This window comes from Populus nigra, chromosome 10 (assembly GCF_951802175.1).
Source record: "Populus nigra chromosome 10, ddPopNigr1.1, whole genome shotgun sequence".
In the NCBI taxonomy this organism is placed as follows: Eukaryota; Viridiplantae; Streptophyta; class Magnoliopsida; order Malpighiales; family Salicaceae; genus Populus; species Populus nigra.
In genome coordinates, this window is record NC_084861.1 from 13,356,655 (window position 1) to 13,376,834 (window position 20,180).

At 34.5% G+C, this 20,180-nt stretch overlaps 3 protein-coding genes across 3 annotated transcripts; 1 reads left to right on the forward strand and 2 right to left on the reverse strand.

Moving 5' to 3' along the window:
* Positions 1-1,426: 1,426 nt before the first annotated feature.
* Positions 1,427-5,300, forward strand: LOC133705157 (geranylgeranyl transferase type-1 subunit beta). Its single transcript, XM_062130278.1, has 11 exons — positions 1,427-1,747; positions 1,959-2,034; positions 2,155-2,213; positions 2,373-2,512; positions 2,849-2,904; positions 2,984-3,060; positions 3,187-3,232; positions 3,579-3,703; positions 4,167-4,234; positions 4,320-4,407; positions 4,841-5,300. The coding sequence occupies exons 1-11, from the start codon at positions 1,511-1,513 to the stop codon at positions 4,988-4,990; spliced, it is 1,122 nt and encodes a 373-aa protein (XP_061986262.1). The 5' UTR covers positions 1,427-1,510; the 3' UTR covers positions 4,991-5,300.
* A 1,182-nt stretch (positions 5,301-6,482) lies between these two features.
* Positions 6,483-8,424, reverse strand: LOC133705158 (uncharacterized). The gene has a single exon (XM_062130279.1). It carries the CDS (start codon positions 7,825-7,827, stop codon positions 6,877-6,879), a length of 951 nt encoding a protein of 316 aa, XP_061986263.1. The 5' UTR covers positions 7,828-8,424; the 3' UTR covers positions 6,483-6,876.
* A 4,128-nt stretch (positions 8,425-12,552) lies between these two features.
* On the reverse strand, positions 12,553-14,393 carry LOC133705325 (RING-H2 finger protein ATL73-like). The gene is made up of 2 exons (XM_062130462.1): positions 14,328-14,393; positions 12,553-13,201 (listed from the first exon to the last, which is right to left on the reverse strand). The coding sequence occupies exons 1-2, from the start codon at positions 14,391-14,393 to the stop codon at positions 12,665-12,667; spliced, it is 603 nt and encodes a 200-aa protein (XP_061986446.1). The 3' UTR covers positions 12,553-12,664.
* Between the last annotated feature and the right edge of the window lie 5,787 nt (positions 14,394-20,180).

The window sequence follows — 20,180 nt, forward strand, 5'->3', positions numbered from 1 at the left end:
TTACATGACTGTATGACATTTTATATTTATTTTATTTTCTAATCATCTAATCTTAATTGAAAAGATATATATTTTAGATTTATATAATACAATATAATATTATTAATTTTTTTTTTAAAAAAAAATTATAGCATATAACAGAAACATGCAAGAACCGGAAAAGAAGCTCACAGTTCACGTTGCTTGTTTAGTAATCTTTTCACATGCACGAGACACTAAGCCTAATCATGATTGCATAAGATATCATGCTACACATTATTTTTATAATTATTTTTCATTTCAGAAAGATGACAGATTACACTTTGGTATATAACAAGTGGCAACAGCAGATTCTCCCAGCTGTGATGATTTTTTCTCCATCAGAAAAGAAAAGGTTGCGCTCTGCTGATGTCATCCAATTAACTACTAAAAGTTGCATAATGCAGACCATTTTGTGGTAATAATATTAGAGGAACTTAATATACGAGAAACTGTAGGAGCTTCTATAGTTGTTTTTTAAAATATTTTTTATTTAAAAATATATTAAAATAATATTTTTTAATTTTTAAAAATTATTTTTAAGATTACTATATTAAAATAATTTAAAAATATATAAAAAAATATTAATCTCAGGGAAAAAAACCGACAATTTCGGTAATCTGCTTTCGTTCAGATAGCATGACTTCTTTAATGCTTTCTGCGGCCAGCTATGACTGTAACAAGAGAAAAGGTACATGGTCATCACAGTATATGCCTTTTGTTTTTCATCTTTCTCTTTCCACACTCGACATGATATTCTGCAAAATCAAAACAGTGCACAGAAGAGACTCTGATTTGTTATCAGTGTCCCGCTCGCCAATCAGACTGGGACACTAAGATCTTGCAGCCCTCTTAAGATCTTAGAGAGCCAGCCATTTCTAGCTCCTATTGCATGCTAGGTCCAGTTACAGGAGTATTTTGAATATAGATTTGAAAGTTCTCAAAAGGTAATATTAATTGCAGATATAATTTTATTAATTAAATAGTAAAATTTTTAAAATATTATTTTTATATATTTTCAAGTGAAAAATATATTAAAAAGTAACTATTATCATAAAAAAATTATTATTAATAAATTAAAGATTTATTTGTAATTGTGGTAGTTTTGTTTTAAAAAAAACTATAAAAACTACGGGAAAGCCCATATAAGCCCAATCACCCTGTATCTTAGTCTCGGCTCCGTTGGACTTAATATAAAGCCCATATAAGCCCAAGCAAATCGTTGGAAGGGAAAAAAAAAAAACAAAAGAAATATGAGTCGAGACTGCAGCAGCAGCACTCTATGAAAGCACTGTTTAAGAGGAATATTTTATATTAATTTTTTTATTTTTTAAAATTATTTTAATATAATGTTAAAAATAGACCTTTTTTAAAAAAGGTAAAAAACAGTAACCACAACTAGCCAAACACCCTCCGGAATCTAAAAGATAAACTGAAAAACCAGAACCAGATTCACAGACTTCCTTAATCTCCGTGAAAGACCATCAACTCCATGACTACATACACAGCACCACCACCACCACCACCACCAGATTGGGGTCCATCATCATCCTCAGATGAAGAATCGCCGCCATCTTCCTCGCTAACATTCGACAAGGAACGCCACGTGGCCTTCTTGGAGATGATGTACCATATGTTACCTTGCCATCACCAATCACAGGAGATCAACCATCTCACTCTCGCCTACTTCGTTATCTCCGGTCTCGACATCCTCGGTTCCCTTGATCGCGTAAGCTCTTATTATTTAGCCTAATTGCTCTTAAAACATTTAATACATTTACAATTTGGAATATAATTTGGGTTGCTTTCGGGTTGGATTTCGTTGCAAGTTTTATTTTTTTTACTCTCTGTCATTTTGATTTAAAATTTCGATAAAATTAATGGATTGCTTGATGTTTTACAGTGATTTAATAAATCGGTTGTGTATTTTTATGTTATAGGTTGACAAAGATGCGGTTGCTGCTTGGGTTTTATCTTTGCAATCTAATCCCGGAGATAAAGCTGAATTGAACAGTGGTACGAACTTGATTGCTAATAAATCTTGTTGAATTCGATTACTATGATCACGAATAACCATAATGCTTAATTTTTAAAATGGCTAGTTAACGATTATAATGAGCTGTTGGATTGTTGCAGGACAGTTCTATGGGTTTTGTGGCTCTAGATCTTCTCAATTTTCTTCGGACAATGATGGGGTGTGGATATACAGAGTTAAACTGTCCTATAGGCTTCTTCTTTTTTTTCACTAATCCTTGCACTGAACTGTTTATTATGGTTCTGCAAGAAAACTTATGGCATTAGTGTCCATATACTTTTGTCCTGGATATAACTTATGATGTTTGATTTGCCTGTAGATTTTAATTCAGAATCACAGCCATTTGGCAAGCACGTATTGTGCCCTGTCCATACTGAAGACTGTTGGCTACAATTTGTCAAATATCGACTCCAAATTAATATCCATGTCAATAAGAAACCTCCAGCAACCTGATGGGAGGTATGTGATAGGGTTTTTTACTTGAATATTCTGCACTTGCTATATTTTCTGCAATACTATTGCTTTTTAAGTTTGCTCTCTCTGATCCTGGTGGATAGTGCCTATATTATGTGAATCTCTGTTCGAGAATTATGTTTTTGATCCACCTCAGTCAAGAACTTGATTAACCTTTCAGCTTAGTTCCACTCTTCTGTTTAATTTTTCACCCCCTTCTTTACATATGTAACTTTACTTTCTGGAGATCACCCTGAAAAAAAAAGTAATGTAATCTGGCATTGAGCTGAAATGATGTCTTATAACCCTTCTATTTTTTTTCAAACTTTTGTTATTTTGCAGCTTTCTGCCTATCCATATTGGAGCAGAGACAGATCTTCGATTCATATATTGTGCTGGTAAGGGAAAAAAAACTTTGGGCTGTTCATGAGGCTGCTTAAAGTGATATAATATTCCTATAGCTAATTGATGTATCAGCGGCCATCTGTTTTATGTTGGAGGATTGGAGTGGCATGGATAGGGAAAAAACCAAGGAGTACATCTTCAAATGCCAGGTATATTTGTTCTTAGTGAACTTCTTTTCCGTTATCCATCCCTCTGCAATTCATTTTGCACTCTTTTGATAATCCCTGTGATATATGTATTTCATGTTTACTTACAAGTATTGCTGCTCTTTTCAGTCATATGACGGTGGCTTTGGGATGATTCCTGGTTCAGAATCTCATGGTGAGTTGCAGAACATTCTTATATGGTTGGTAGATCCTCTTAAAAAATGTAAATCTAAAGGGATAATTGATTTGCATTTCATTGATACTGTTAGTTTCTGCAACATATACACAAATTCTAGTTTTAACTGATAGTGTTTTTCTTCTCTTTGCTTTGCTCCTCTATTTTTTTTTGGTCCAACATCTGCTTTTAAATTTTATTGCATTTGGCGGTGATCTTATTGTGTTATTGTAATCATCTATAAATTTTTACTGAGAAATCTTTATAAACGAGCTTCTGTTTATACGACCTTGTGAGCTTGCTTCTTTCAATGCTATCTACCAATAATTTTCATCTTAGTGGGCAGGTGGAGGAACTTACTGTGCAGTTGCTTCTCTTTGTTTGATGGGATTTATTGAAGATGATGTCCTGTCAAAAAGTGCAGCTTCTTCCATCATTGACATTCCATTGTTGTTGGAATGGTGCTTGCAGGTACATGTTTGGGAACGCGGTGCAAACCGCGTTTCCAAAAAATTTAATTTTTTTTTTGTTAAAATTTAATATGGTTTGTACGTTTTGGATCGTTTTGATGTGCTGATGTCAAAAATAATTTTTAAAAAATAAAAAAAAATCATTGACATGCATTTCGGTACAAAAAGTTATTTGAAAGCAACCGCTACCACACTGCCAAGCACCCTTCTTCATCTGATCTCTGGAATCATTTCAAAGCATCAAAACTAGACCTTGAACTTGTAGCTTTTAGAATTTAAACATGTAAACAATAGACTGACACTGTAGTTATTAAGGACTAGAGAACTTGTAAATGACCAAATGCTTGTGAAATCATAACTTCCATTTGCTCCCTCAGATATTTCAATTTTCTGTTTAACTTTTGATACTTTAAGGTCTTCCATCATCCATGGCTGTAATTTTGACACTCTTTCCTCTTCTTCAGAGACAAGCAGCTGACGGTGGATTCCAAGGGAGAGCTAACAAGCCTAGCGACACATGTTATGCATTTTGGTAAGTGTAAGAACACCTTCCTGAAGTTCTACGTCACAACAGGCTTTTCTTCCGTGTTTTGACATGGGAAACATGCTTTGCACAGGGTTGGGGCAGTTCTGAGGATCTTAGGTGGATCCAAGTTGATTAATGGAACAGCTTTGCGGGGATTTTTGCTCACTTGTCAATCTGAGGTACTGGTGCTTGTCCTTCCAATTGGTCAAATTGCATGTATTTCATGTATGATATTGTTAATTTAGTTTTCTCGTATGGGCTGTTATTATGTATCCTCTGCATGTGTTTAATTGTGGGTCTTCCCTGATACACTGAAAAATGGAAACTGCTTGACTGGTGATGAAAGCTGGCCAGAATGAGGATATATTTGTTACTGAAAACTCCCAGGGGAAACCTAAATTTGTAGTTCTGTCAAAAAATCTAAGAAAATGTAGAGGTAAAAGGCACAATGTGATGCATAAGATGTCAAACCAGCGACCAATCATGGTCATATATGTGAATTGTCAAGTGCCATGGGAATAATTTCTTAGTTCTCCCTTGATACATATCTACTAGGTGATGATATTATTTTTGGATTCTAATGTTCTTTTGCTTAAATTGTTCCTGGACCAGTATGGTGGTTTCAGTAAATTCCCAAATGAGCTGCCAGATCTATACCATTCCTACTATGGATACACTGCACTCAGTCTTTTGGAAGAGCCTGGCCTTAATGCACTCTCTGTTGAGCTTGGAATAACTGGTTTTGCTGCGCTAGGAATTTGACGTCATTATCATGTTTTTCTTATTGTTTGCAATGTTTTCGGAATTTGTTCATCCATATCAGATTGACGATAGATGTTCTCATTTATTCTAGTCTATCCATTTGGGGCATCTCATCGGATTCATGTATTTTTTACATTTTTTTTGCCAAATGTGTAAGCTTAATCATAGACTAGAATTGTTGTCTTACTAGACTAAGAGCAGTCTCTTGGCGTGTCAGAAATTTGTCCCGTCACCATGTTTGTCTTTCTTAGAGGCCGGTTGCATGTGACACTGCTCGTAACTTAAAATGGCAAGGACTGTTTTTTTATTAGTACTTTCCTCTGGTTGGTCTTGGCGCCAAACAGATGCTTGTGAAGTCGAGTTTAGTGAATGAAACAAATCATTCATCAATAAAGAATTACATGTTGAGAAGAATTCTGTTGAATGATGGACACTCCGAGTGCACATTGTCTCAGCAAGGTGCTACTTTACTGAAATCTTAGGTGATGTTGGTTTCTCCCGGGAAAGCTTCATGGAATGACGATATCAGAGTTTCGCCGTACTTGAAAAGAAAATTTTCACCAAGAAAAAACTGAAATTAGTGGATTCAACTGGCAGCACACTGTCTGTCGATGCCAATAACAGTCGAGTCGTTGATGCAGCGGTTTAACTGATTTTTAGCTTTTGAGGATGTGGAATGCTGGTTAGATTTCATATGTTATTCTGATCATCATATATTTGTTTAGATTAGATCAGAATGAAAACTAGTTAGTGCTGTGATGCTGATCTTATTTGGTTTCCTATAAGGGCTCTTATCCCGTGGGGTGTGGGGCCAGGTTGGGGTAGTAGCTAGCTCACTACTCACTGATTACACGGGTTGAGCTCGCACCATTCATGCTAAACAATGCTTGGTTCATTCGCCTGGGTGCAGTCTATTAGTACGTTTGCCAATCAGCTTGTATTTAAGCCATCTCCCTCCCCTTACCAAGAAGTCACGACTCCTAGTTCTTCTCGGGCTGCAATAGCAGCGTGGCCCAAATAAATCTATATGTATGGAAACTGGAAAGTAGATGCCTCCGAAACCTCATGATTGAGCCACGTGTCTCTTGTAGCATTTAATGGATAAAGGCAATGCCCGATTTGATTCTCCAAGCCAAGGTGGCGACCTTTCGGCCTAATCCCAGGAGACATATTCACGGGTAAATGGCCTCTATGTTGTTACGAAAAAGCCCAGGAAGCGTCTCACCAATCACAAGCACCTCTTTTCTCTAATTTTGTCGTTTTTTTGGCTGGTCACCCTTATCTAGGCATCTATATTAGACTCCCTGGCCAACCAAAACTTTCATTTGTTTTGATTCTCAGATGTTAATCCGACGGTCTAGATTAATTTGTAAGAAAGGCTGGTGGGGTACATACAAATTACCTCGCAACAAAGGAATCCAGGATCAGGACATGGCACTAATGTCAGTTTATGTATTTGCCATGAGCACGGAGAGAAAGGAAACAAAACATGGAAGAAAAATAAATAAAGAAGTGCATGGTCTTGAAAGAATTCTTACAGTGCCTTTTGGACAAAAACATGAGTAGTACCACCACTCACCAGAATGATTACAGATATCAGACAGCTCAGAGTCTAGATTCATGAAGAGTGAAGACAACAGATTACTCCCTCAAGACCCCCACTTGCACTTGTCCAACTTTTAACATTATACTGCAGAGAGTGTGTCCAACTCCCCCACCCACCCGAAGATTTTTCCGACATTGCAAAAGGGTTTGGCAAGGTTAACCTTCTAACACCATCCCATAAAAAGATTAAAGAAAAAGAACTCCTAAAAAGAAGACTAAAGTTGGTTAATAGAAATACATGGGGGGAAAAAAACTATCTCGTTTTACTTGATCACGGAGATCTAATGAAAGAAGGAACTTTTCTTGGCTGCTGATTTTGATGTTGAAGGTGAAGTAGCAAGATGAAGTACCTGGGAAGTGCTTGACTGGTAGTCTGGTAGTTGATGATTTTGTTCGTTAAGCTCTCTTTCTTTGTTCCTGTCAATAATGATGGTGATAAAAGGCCCATCATCCTCATCTTTGTGTGAATTTGAACTAGCAGGTATTTTGGTATGATCCTGTGCAAAAACATCATGCCTTTGGACCTTCTCCCCTGCTTCTTGCATCAATCTCCTTCTATGTAGTTTCTCATCCGCATCCTGTAAGAACTTGAATTTTGGAGGTGGTGATGATCTTATCTTATTGAACTCTGCATCTTTTGACGATTCAAAGAGATGATTGAATCCAATCTGATTATAGCTAGGAGTAAGAGGAGGTGTGAAAAATGGTGGAGAAGAAAGAGGGGTTAGATATGGAGTCTCCACAGTACGAAGCAAATCACTTAAGCTTCTACTTCTTGATCCTTTCGCACTCTTAGGATCACCTCTAGACCTGCCATCTTCAGACTCTAAGTCCTCCTTCGTTTCTTCAACAATTGTAAAGAGAAATCTTGGTGGACCTGAGAGACTATGCAGCCTCATGAGCTCTGTCTCCACATTATCATCACTCCAGGGCCGGAGCAATATATCTTTGCTTGTATTAATATTGAGCTGGGATTCTTGCTCGTGTTGGACAAGTGCATCTGTTATTCTCACTGATGAACATAGTTCTTGATTGTGCCTTAAAGAAGATGGCTTTCTTAAACAGAACATAAAGAAGAGCTCTCTCGCTGGGCTGCTGTAATCATCTCCAATCTCTTTGTTAGCAAACCTTTTCTTCCACCATAACAAGTAGTAAAGCTCAGCAACAAGGGCCAATAAAAGGCAACCAAAAACTATACTCAAACCAAGCCCTACGCTACTCAAAGATTTCATCTTCTGTCTCGAAAACACATGAAAACTGCTTAAAACATCCAATCAATAACTACTAAAGAGCCAAGAACCAACAGAGAAGTTACCAAAAATAACTCGAGAATCACCTGTGGTACTAAGCCAACAAAAGAAACTCAAGATAAGCAAAAGCTTATCAAGAGCTACTGAGCAGTCCCAATCTGCACTGAACAAAAGCCAAGGCCAACAGCACATCAAACTCCCTGCTTCTCTTCAGCAAATGCTTTAACCAGTATACCAACTCTATCTGCCATTAACAAAGCCCAAAAAGAAAAAACACCCCACCTGCTAAAACCAAACCAAAAGGCTCTCTTTCTCTGAAAATCACATTCACAAATCATGAAGCATGATTATAAAAGTTTTTTTTTTTATTCGACAAACCAATGAACTAAACCACACAGTTGTGGATAATTACATATTTAGCTAAGCCTCCACCAGGTCACTGAAATAGTTGTACATTAGTAAACAAATGAGGCGGTTTGAAATTGTGTTTTAAAATTACTTTTGAAAAGCATACTTTATAAGAATATCAAATACACTTTTAAATTGTCTTTGGAAATATGATGGAGATTGAGGTTTGAAGGAAGCATAAAAAAAATATGAAAAAAAAACTCATTATTTGAAGTTGCGATACAACTTGTGTTTCATTATTTTAAAATTATTTTTTCATTTAAAATTAATTATTTTTTTATTTTAAAATTGTTTTAATATAATATATCAAAAATAATTTTTTAAATAAAAAATTTTTTAAAAAACAAATATTACCCGTAAATTCAAGCTAATAAAAACATATCATCGATGGACGAGGCGGAAAGGAAGTCGGCTATATTACTCGCTAATTTATGGCTTGACAGGACACACTCTTCGAGGGATGCTCACATGGGATCGCAAATAAAAGGAAACTGATGTGTCAATGATGAGCATTTTGTTCTCTCTTACCGAAATACCCTTGTTCTACTCTCGGAGTTTTTCTTAATATCCAATACAAGGAGAAGGTTTTGAAAGTGAAATATTAAAGGAATAAGATCTGAGAGTGTGGTGTGAAGCATGTGAGAAGATATTCCAGAGAGAAACCTCAAAGGTGCTTTATAAATGTTGAAAAAAATTACAGATTATGGTAGATCCCAATATAAATAAATTTATTTTCAAATAAATAAAATTAAAAAAAAAACTAAATGGTTTAAAATTGAAATGAGATAAGAACTAACGGTAAGATAATTTTAAATTTTAAAAAATAGCATAAAATCAATATTTTTCTTCCTGAAAAATTTCTTTACCCCTCCTCCCCCACTCTCTCCAAGGTTTAACACATAAACCCTTTAAATCTTAACCTTACTTGAACTTTCTTTATCATCATCTTATATGATTATTTGTTTTTCGTTTAAAAGTATTTTTTATTTGTTTTGAATTAAATATTTATATGTTTTTAGATTATTTTGATATCTTAATATCAAAAATAATTTTTAAAAAATAAAAAAATATTTTAAAAAATAATTACTATTATATTTTTATTTTCAAACACACGAGTAAATGAGATGAAAAATTACAATGATAATGCCCCTTACTCTCGCACCAAACATCCTCTTGGAGGAGGAAAATAGGGAAATAATACGGATGGCACTCAATTCTTGGAGCTTCCACGAGCATAAGAGGGAAAATCGAAATGTGATTTGGGCATTGCATAAAACTATTTCAATGCTTTACCTAGAAAAGAAAGTAGTGTCACCTTTGTTACGCATGAGTTGCTTCAAAATGATGGGAGCTGAGAGGTCCTCTGATTGTACTGGCCCAGCAACTCTTAAAACGACCTCCCATCGCATGAAGCTTGATTGATGGTTCATATCACTGTTGAAGCTGTGATGATCACCATCATTACGTTATGGAAATGGGGGTATCCTTGAACCATTTTACTTTCCTGTGGGCGTTAGGACATCATTTCCTTCGAAAGTTTTGTAAGAGATTATTACTTTAACACATGGGATTTGTGAAAATCTATCTGGGAAAGGGTGGGATACCTGATGGATCTATTGTAACTAAAGCCCAAATTAGTTGAGAAGTGTTTCAAATTCTTAATCATATTGTTTGTTGACATATCTGACATGAATAATGGATGGATTAACAATGAATCTTGTCTCACACGCGATTATATGGAACTTTAATCCCTCAAAATGATTATTTTCTTTGAAATAACTGGAAACCAATTCCCATGCTTTCAATTAATGTCTGGTTTATTGTCAAATGACACTTCCATGATTGATTGTTTGATGACTCTGATAACGGGCTTCCTCGTCTTAGCCTATGCTTTTTGCTGCAACGCAAAGGACTTGTGGGCTTGGAAGTTCATATATCTGTAGGCCTAGGCCCGGGTGTCAAATGACCCAGTAAGATGTTTCGTGCCTTGAATCAATCTGAAATCTGAATTCTAATCTATCCATTGGAAGTATTTTGCGCTGACAAGCACAGCATACATGCAACTCAAATTAACAAATGAGTGGCAGTACAAAACTCTAGAAAAAATGGTAGTTCAAAACATACGACCGTATAACTAATCCAGGCCATAAAATTAATGACTTGCCAGAAAAAAATGATTTGCCCTAAATTGGTCATCAATGATAACTTTAGCAGCTTGCTTACTATGTCAAATTTCTGTGTGGTTCACCAGAACCCGGTAGCCGAAAGGTGACGGATTCAGGCCGATGGAGGGCAATTCGAGTGAGAGAATAGCCACGTATCGATTCAACAAGCATGAAGCGTGTGCAAACATTCAGGCGAAACCTAAACTTCTTCACCATCCTTGAACTCACTTAAACATAATGTTACATCTTCAGATTTTGACATTCGACCAGTGTCATTCGCGTGTTTACACGTGGGGATAAGGGATGCAATCGAATTTTCGAAGCGGGTTGGTATGTCTTGAAAACTGGTCATGTAGCCTTGAGTAAATATTTGATCTAATTTCCCTCGATCGGTGGCACCATAGGACCACGATGAAATGGTAGATTAATAGCCCGGCAGAAGCTGCTGTAATACCAACAATGGCAATTGTTAATGGAGGGAGACCGAAAAGGTGAGGGGAATTGTCTTCCATGGTAATTAAGATGTTTCTGAATTATTTTAGGACCAATAATTAAGCATATAATTTGGCTTCTCATCTATGTGATGTTCGTCTCCGGAGGCGAGTCATGGGACAATTTTTCAAGCATGCGCGGCCAGATGCATACTGTCTTGTGTAGCTATAGGACAACTTGTGTATAGTAACCCGATGTTTAAATACATACCGAAGATAAAAGTAATATTGCATTGCGGTCGAGGAGTAGTTAAGTCTTTGATTAGGATTGCTGATGGATTAAAGTTGATGTCTTATTTCCATCTGCTAATTGCATTTTCGATCGATAATTTCATCCAAATCATCAAAAACATGAACTTGGTGCCACTCTTTTTTGTAAAAATAAGAAATAAAAAATGGGCAAGCACGGAAGCACATGCTTCAAGTTAAAAATGTTAGCCACCAATTTAATGCCTAACATTGGAACATAAATGAAGAGGTAGGGATGCTCTACCTATAACTAAGTTACATCTCAACTTTTTTACGCATCATGTGAGGAAAAGAAAATGTAATTCAATAAAATTAAATTAAATTAAATGATACACTTATATATAAGGTATATTGTGCGAGTGTGCAATGTGTTTATTTCTCATTTTATAATGTTCTATCTTGCTACGTATTGTTACTTCTACATATCGCAATCCTAGCATTATTTTTTTCCTAGTGCTGGGAAAGGTGAGGAAAATACGGTTATTGGTTGAATTTATTCACTTGAAAATAGCATCTTCATGTATATATTCATAATATTCTAAAATTTAAACCAATATTAACGTAGGAGACTGAGAGTTAGCTAGTTTAACTAAAAATTATATATATTTTTCGTCAACATATTTTGTCCGGATGCACATAGAAATTAAACCAATTTACCATCGTTTTAAGGTTGCCTGCCATTCGTTAGCTATCTGTTGCTTAGGACCAAAGGAATTAGGGGAACCCTGCTAGATGATGTAATTAATACATCACACTTACGTCAAGAAAATCCTTGACCTTCTGTCAGAATTTTTCTTAGAAAAACTTTTATATGAGAAAATAGAATAAAATACTAATATTTTGGACAATTCTAATCAACAACTGGAGAAGCTCAGTAGGTTGGAACGTTATCACAAGGTCGAGGGTTCTGGCTCTCCCTCTAGCGTCCTTGTTTTTTATGTTGTTTTTGGTATTTTTTTTTTTTAAAAAAACGAATTCTTGAAACGAGACTTTTCAATTTCAATGTTTTTTAAGCATAGAGTAAGAAATTGAATTAGACTACATCCCGTTGCTGAAAACCTTGGTACTAGCTCCTGGGGATTGAGAATGAAATCTCTCCGGCGGGAGATCACAAGGAAGGGCGTGTGCCTAGTACTCGTAGACTAGCAAGCTTTATTGAATAACCAATCTTAGCGATAACCATGGGTAGAATATCTTTTGCTTTCCTATCTGATCTTTCTAATAGTCTAATCTTGTAAGAATGTAGGTTAATTTATTGATTCATGGGTCAATCTTTCTATCCCGTAACTCGAGTTTTTGACTGAATAGACTTTATTTATATCATGTTGTATAATTATGCTAAAAACCATAGCCTAATGATATGATAACAAGCACAATCAACTTGACCATGAATGTACAGCAATCTCAAGTCATTTTCATTTGAAAAATAATCACATGTCACTTCTCTACACTCTTCGAAGCTAAAAATCCTAGAGAAAATAAGACAAGCTTGCGTAGTCACACAGTTTACATGGCACGAGGATGCACAACAATGCCTCGTAATACACCTACACCTCGGTATGGCTCTGATGATCTCTCAGAATCTAAATCCCTTGCATTCAAGAAAACTTGCTGAGAATGCTTGGCATCGGTGCGACACATGGGACAACTGGAGTGTGAGTAGAGCCACATATCGATGCATGCCACATGGTAAGAGTGCAAGCATTCCGGCAATTCACGTAGTTGCTCTCCTTCTTCAAAATCACCCAAGCAAATTGCGCAAGTTCCATTATCACCTGTCAAGCCTGTATCCTTTCGGTACTCATAGGATGGGATGACTTGGGCTGTAGAATTCTCGAGAATTGTACTTTCGTTCACATGGAGTTGTGGCTCTTGTGGGTTAGGCCTGGCCCGGTATCGGCAGCACCAAGTCATGACGAGGCAGTGGTAAATTGTTGCCACAATAGCTGCAGCTCCAACCCCAATTAGAAGAACGGCAACTTTGGAATTAAGGTCATCATTATCGTCGTCTGACATTGTTGAATAATGGCAAGCTAAGGGCAACTGTTCAGAAGAGGCAAATTAAAGAGAGAGGCGATGAATTCAAGATAAACACCTTGTCCATGTGCGCGGCTAATTGTAATATTTATAAGAAATTATGCGGAGAATACAAGAAAATCATGCTGTCCTATTTGCAGTTGTGTGATCAAGTCTAGCAACTGCAAGATTTGATCACGATTACAGCTGAAAATGAACCAGATTCTTCAGTTCTGCACATGCAAAAACTTGTCTTAGAAGACATTGATAATTGGCATGGAAAATGTTTTTCTTCCTTCTTTGTTTTTTTTTCCACCTTGGCATGGGTAATCATAATTCATCTACCTAGACAGCCTGCTAAAGTCAGGAGAGGCTCATTTGGGCAATTGGCAAATGCAAAAGTACAATCAATCTTCATTAACATGGAAAGGTACCACAACGCGAGATCAAGTAAAAAAAAATGGCATGAACTCTGGAGCTAGGCTGGTGATTGTGGAGCTTCCACTGAGCTAAAACCTCATCATAAGGTCACGCAGGTAGTATCTAGGGGAAATTTATGGAGGGAACCCAACAAACAAGCATGTGCTCGAGAAAACACGTCTATTAATTTCTTTCTTGACTCACGTGTCTTTTAAAAAAAGTTCCTACATCCAAGAATGCCATAATTATATAACTTTAATACAAAACTAAATATATCATATTATTGGCAGTGGTTTTTTTAATTACTTAATGTGCATGTTTCGAAGAAGTTTTGAGGTGTTTGAGAGTGTGATTATGGTTAATTTTCAAAGTATTTTTTCTTCAAAAATACATTAAAATAAATTTTTTATATATAATTATACATCTTTAATATAAAACTAAATATATCATATTATTTACAGTGGTTTTTTTAATTACTTAATGTGCATGCTTCAAATGAATTTTGAAGGTGCAAGAGAGTATAGTTGCGATTAAATTTTAAAATAATTTTTATTTAAAAATATATTAAATTAATATTTTTTATATTTTTTAAAAATTATTTTAATAACAAAACGTTAAAACAATCTAAAAAATCACTGGAATACATGATGCACAAATGAGGCATTATCTAGCAGTAATATACGTGGCGGTGGATCGATCACCTTCGACAATATTAAAAAGCAAACACAATCACTTCTGACAGGGCACAAGAACCAACAACAGAAACTAGCTGTGCTAGTTCATGCCTGGAAGTAGTCATTTTTTAATTCACTGGCAGCTAATGTAGATCGTTCTGCTCGATGCGGTGGGTGGGTTTTGAAGGGACTGAAATCTCCATGCCGTTGCTTTCGAAGACACGCAGCGAGTATAAAGTGAATGGTGGAATCTTCAATAATGCAACTTTACATTATTGCCCATCAATTTCCTAATCTCCTATGGCTTATCACTTTGACGGACGCCAATTGGTTGTGATAAGGCCTCGAATAGAATGGAAAGTCTTGTACCAATAGCAACTAGGAACTATCCAGGACAGTTCTGATAAGGAAACCGAGCTTTATAGTTGTTTTTAGCGACAGACAGCATAATTTTTATTTTAAACATCCGGGGGATCCTTACAGGACTTTAAGTCACTGGAATTATGGTAACTTGAATTCGCTGCCATGATTTTATGCCATGTTAAAAAAATAGTAATAAAATGTTTGTCAATCAACCTATGGCCACTATTTCTTTCTTTCAAAGAAATTAGGATAAAAAAAAAATACACGAGGATTTAAGGTTGAGGTAGAAGCTGCAAAACTAAATCCTCCGAATAAACTAGAGATTCTGGAAAATATAGTTGTTTGATGGTTGAATTAGACTAGGTAGTGCCTTCCGATCCAAAGAAGAAAAATCAATTTATGTTGGGTAACTTGGATGTGCTGCCCTTCAAGCTCTGGACGAAGCGTGTGATGAAAGAATACTCGGACGCGCATAATTGCACCTTTTTTGTTTTCTCGAGCGTATTAATATCTTTCAAGTCCATGCACACCGCGACGATTCCGGCTGCGGATAGGTAAATGAGCTCAAAATCATAATTGTTTTTTAAATTAGTATAATTAATTAAAAATATTTGTGTAGTAACACAGTTCAAAAAAGTTTAAAAAAATTAAGAGAATAATACAATGTTATATATATATCAAAAACATGATTTTTATAACTTTTTTTATTTAAAATACTGACAACTTTTTAAAAACATTAAACCAGTACAAGAGAGAAGTGAGATAAAAAAAAAATACTTTGAAAACATATTGAAATTCTGATTATAACATCATCAATATCATCATACATATCTTGATGAGATAAATACAACGACACTAAAAACAGTCATAAATATTAATCTAAATATATCATATTTGTTACTAAAACAAATGAATTACTCTTTATCTTTGGATGACAAGTGTAATCTATTTGGATTATTGTTGAAAACCTTTTTTGATATCATAAGATTTATTTTGTTAAAAATTTTTTATGATATTAATAATATCGTAATCATAATTTCAATATGTTTTTAGAATTTATTTTTTCTCTTTCATTTCTTCTCTCTTGTCTATTTAATATTTTTTGAAAAAGAAAATCATTATTCATGAATACCAAGAAGCTATAAAAAGTCACACGTTTTCCAATTGCAATATATATAAATTATGTTATTTTACTATTTTTTTCAACCATGTTATTACACCACTATCTTTTAAAAATATGCTAGAAAACAAAAACAGCCCTCAAAATCCTCGCCATCACGGCTCTGCGTATATCTTCCAATAATCTGTCTTGCTGTCATTTTTTTTGTTTTTTTTTCATTTCGGCTGTTAAGTAACGGACTGATAATATATTTGAGGCATGTGCCAGTGTCATGCTGAAAGCTTGAATTATATGCTCTCTGTCATCCCTAACGGTATAGGTCCTGCACTTACCCCCTGATTAATTTGGACATGTTAGGCTATGGCAATCCAATATCTTAAATCCTTGATAAATTATGCACCCTCTCCATCCCAATTTTATTAATGTTTTTAACTCTTGAAATGTCAATTTAATATATTTTTGTATTGATTTATATAAAAGATAATAATATTTTTAATTTTTACAAAACCAAGTTTTAAAATTTTGAATCACTAGAACCAATTAAAAGAATGAGCTTGTCAAAATTATTAACAGGATAAAATGATCTGATTTTAATTTTTTAGTTAGATAAAATAAGTAGAATATACATCATAATACAATTTAAAATATCATAAAGATAAAATTAAAATCAATATTTTTTCTCCACGGAAAAAAATTCATGAATTATAAATACAAAATGTACCGTCAAAATAAAGGTTCACAATCTCCATACTCTGTATATATATATTTCAAAAACATCTCTTTATAATATTATTCTATTTTATTTTTCTAAAAAGATATTTATTTAATTATTTGAGAGTTTTTATCCTTATAAATAAAATTTTTTTACAAATATTATTTACAAGTTATCTTGATTTAATAAGCATTAAATATAAGCTATAATGTATATTGATTAAATAAATAAATAAAATTATTAAGATACATCGATTAACCAATTATCTAATTTAAAAACTTGAATTTGTTTTCGGGAATTCATCACGGCCACACGTCCTTTCTTGTCGGATTGGTCATGCGTCTTCCTATATTGACCTTATATTCTCTTTACGGACTGGGCACGCATCCTCCTGAACTAGCCACGCATCCCTTCTCGAAGAACTAGCCGCGGCCCCCACCCCACCCCCCCCCCCCCCCCCCCCCCGGTTATTGACCTTGCACCGGACGAGCCACTGGTCCTTCTAGATAGAGCTTATAATCTCAGACATGGCTTGTATTTCAGACATGGTTTATACCCTAACATGCTACACTTGGATGTATTACTCTCTAATCAAATATAGTCGTCTTCTCACCACCAATTACAAAATACATGAAAACGTATATTTTTATTTTTTATATCAACATTTAAAAATCATTTAAAAATACATGAAAAAACATCAATTTGATATTTTTTAAAAAATAAAAGCAATTAAAAAAAACAGTGACGGAGTATTGATTCATTAGATTCCTCTGTGCTATGAAAACATGTCTAATTCATATTTATTAAATTCAAATAATTTAGGTTTAAATCAATTCTGAATACCATCGTGCTATGAACTGTACATTAACCATCCACTGGCTTCTGGATATGAATCTACAATTATCAACTCTTCATGTGAATAAAATACAACCATTGATATAAATCAAATCCAACGATTGATATTCAATGGATAAAGCCAGCTATGTCCTGTACAATAAAGACCACGTTCCATGTCTTTTGTCTTGTCAAGACTTCTTCAACCCTGGCAAGGTAGAACGCGAAATTCACCGGTCCTTTTTCTCGTACGTGCGTGGAAATTAAGGGTGTAGGGCCTGGAGGCCTTTCGCTGTTGCTTTTCAGGCCTTATCGCTATTATAAAGCGAAAGAAGGAATCTTTAATAATGCCACCTTTTATTTTATTTATTTATTTATTTATTTTTCCGGCACCGGCTTGATGAGTATGTGATCACCAGTAGCTTATCACTTCCGTGGAATTAGAGGACCACACACAGAAAAGATCTGTGCTTGGGTAATAATAATAAAATACAACTATAATTCGGAGAACAAAATTCGGCAAGGAGCACCTGGGTCCATGTATCAGCATTTTACATTCATATAAGCGGACTCTGTGACATTTTCAAGGATGGCATACTGTGAGGTGATCTCACGCAATAACTGTACTGGAAAACAAGAAAATAAAACCAATTTTACCTGTTTTAAAGGACGGTAAATATTGTTTTTTTAAAGTATTTTTTGTTTTAAAATATATTAAAATAATATATATTTTTATTTTTAGAAAAAATATTTTTGATATCAGCACACCAAAATAATTTAAAAATATAAAAAATAACAATCTAAAACTAAAAATAAAAATAAAAAAAATAATCCAACCACATTATTAAATAGATCCTTCAACATGCGTGAGCTTGTTTTTTTCACCCAATTAACCTCCTTTCAATCACTTTTTTTTCCTTGGAGCGTGGTAAATTCAAATTATATATAAATTGAATTTTTTTAAAATAATCTAAAATATATGTTTTTATTGATTTTGCAACTGGGATAAATATTTTTGAATATATTTTTAAAAAAATATATATATTAAGATTCGAACTTAAAAAAATAATTTTTTTTTAATCTTCCAACCAAACTTCAGAATTTCAACTACTCGTGTCTGTACATGTTTCTTATCTCGACTTGCAACTAAATTATCTAGATTAATTAATTATGGTGTGTATGACTTATCCGATATGTCTGTGGAGCCAAACATAGCTTGACCCCTTTTCTGTAGAATATTCAAGCACAAAAACGTGTGGACTATTGATAAACTTGCCTTTGATTCGCGAAGCTGGGAAATGTGGTGGTTTTGTCCCTATAAAGGGTAGGCTACTTTATTATTGATATCCTGGAAAATATTTGATTAGATTGGGCCTAACTTAGATTGAATAAATAATTATTTTATTTTATATTTAATATACTTTCAATTATAATGGATAATTTATGTTATTTTGTGTTTGCTAGATACTAGACGAGACTCGGTCGATCTGAGATCTAGATCATTGGAATGCAGCTTATGATACAACTCAAAATATCATAAAGATAAAATTACACTCCAGCTTCTTTTTTTATAAAATAACAAAACTCATGGGTTATAAATACACATTGAGACCTTTATAATAGAAGTTCACAATCTTCATTCTCTATTGTGTGTGTGGGTGTGTGTATATATATATACAAAGCATCTCTCTCTGAAATATTATTGTATTTTTTCTCTATAAAAAAGATATATATTTAAGCATTAAAGAGTCTTCACCTCCACCAGAAAAGATTTTTGTAAGTACTAGCCACAAGCAACCTTAGCCTACCAAACACTAAATATAAGTTATTAATCACTTTGGTTAAGGGAAATAAATGAAATTGTTAAAACCATTTGATTAACTAATTATAAAACTCGGGAGTTATATTACTAAGCTACAAAGATATTTTGGACTTCATCATTATCCAACCCGGGAGCTTTATTCCCAAGCTACTTTAATTTTTTGGAACATAATCAATAACGTTGCTTGAGTGAAAACTAATAAAAAAAACACATTGGTTTCTTCTTAAACTTGCTTTTAGTATTTTCAGAACATTTCATGACATGCAACTAATGCCTACCTAGGTTAAAAGGCGAGACAAATCAACTTGTTTCCGCGACTACTCCTACCCAGCAAGAACTTCAATAACTCACCAGTTAGATGCAACTCCTCATCCATGCCGTGTTGGTAACCCGAGAGCAAAATCAGACATTGGCACCCCCAACAAGTTTTAACACCTTTAACAATATATGATGCCTTAGTGTCACAACCTCCGGCTGCATAAGAAGCTCGTAAATGACTACACTACCCAGAGAAAACCTGTAAGAATGATATTCATGGAAGTCTCTCAATGGATCATATCCACACCCATGTATAGAGCAAATACTCCAAATGTACTCCTCTTAGTTATTATGGGATGGACATTGGTGACAATTATCGTTGTTCTACGCTAAGCTTTTTGGATTTCCTAAAAGCCCAACAAACAAATAAATTAAGAGATAGTTTGGATATTAGCATACTCAAGAAAATGTCTATAGCCCCCATCAGTGAAGAGTTTCTCCCTTATCCAAATGGATACTAAGCACTCAACTCGTGAAGACTATAAATACTCTACAAAGATGAAGTTACACTTCAGCCTCTTTCTCCACGTAATGACAAAACTCGTGGGTTATAGATACACAATGAAACTTTCGGAACAGAGGTTCACAATCTTAATTCTTTACTGTATATATATTTTTAGAGCATCTCTCTATGAAATGTTATTGTATTTTCTCTTTCTAAAAAATATTTATCTAAGTATCAGAGAGTCCTCACCTTTATTAAATGAGACTTTTTACAGTTACTAGTCACAAATCATCTTGAT

Coding starts and splice junctions, on each gene's coding strand:
- LOC133705325 (XM_062130462.1), bottom strand. CDS start 14,393: ATGACTACTTCCAGGCATGAACTAGCACAGCTAGTTTCTGTTGTTGGT. Junction 13,202..14,327: donor GTTCTTGTGCCCTGTCAGAA/GTGATTGTGTTT, acceptor TCTTCTGAACAG/TTGCCCTTAGCTTGCCATTA.
- LOC133705158 (XM_062130279.1), bottom strand. CDS start 7,827: ATGAAATCTTTGAGTAGCGTAGGGCTTGGTTTGAGTATAGTTTTTGGT.
- LOC133705157 (XM_062130278.1), top strand. CDS start 1,511: ATGACTACATACACAGCACCACCACCACCACCACCACCAGATTGGGGT. Junction 1,748..1,958: donor TCCTCGGTTCCCTTGATCGC/GTAAGCTCTTAT, acceptor TTTATGTTATAG/GTTGACAAAGATGCGGTTGC. Junction 3,233..3,578: donor TCCTGGTTCAGAATCTCATG/GTGAGTTGCAGA, acceptor CTTAGTGGGCAG/GTGGAGGAACTTACTGTGCA.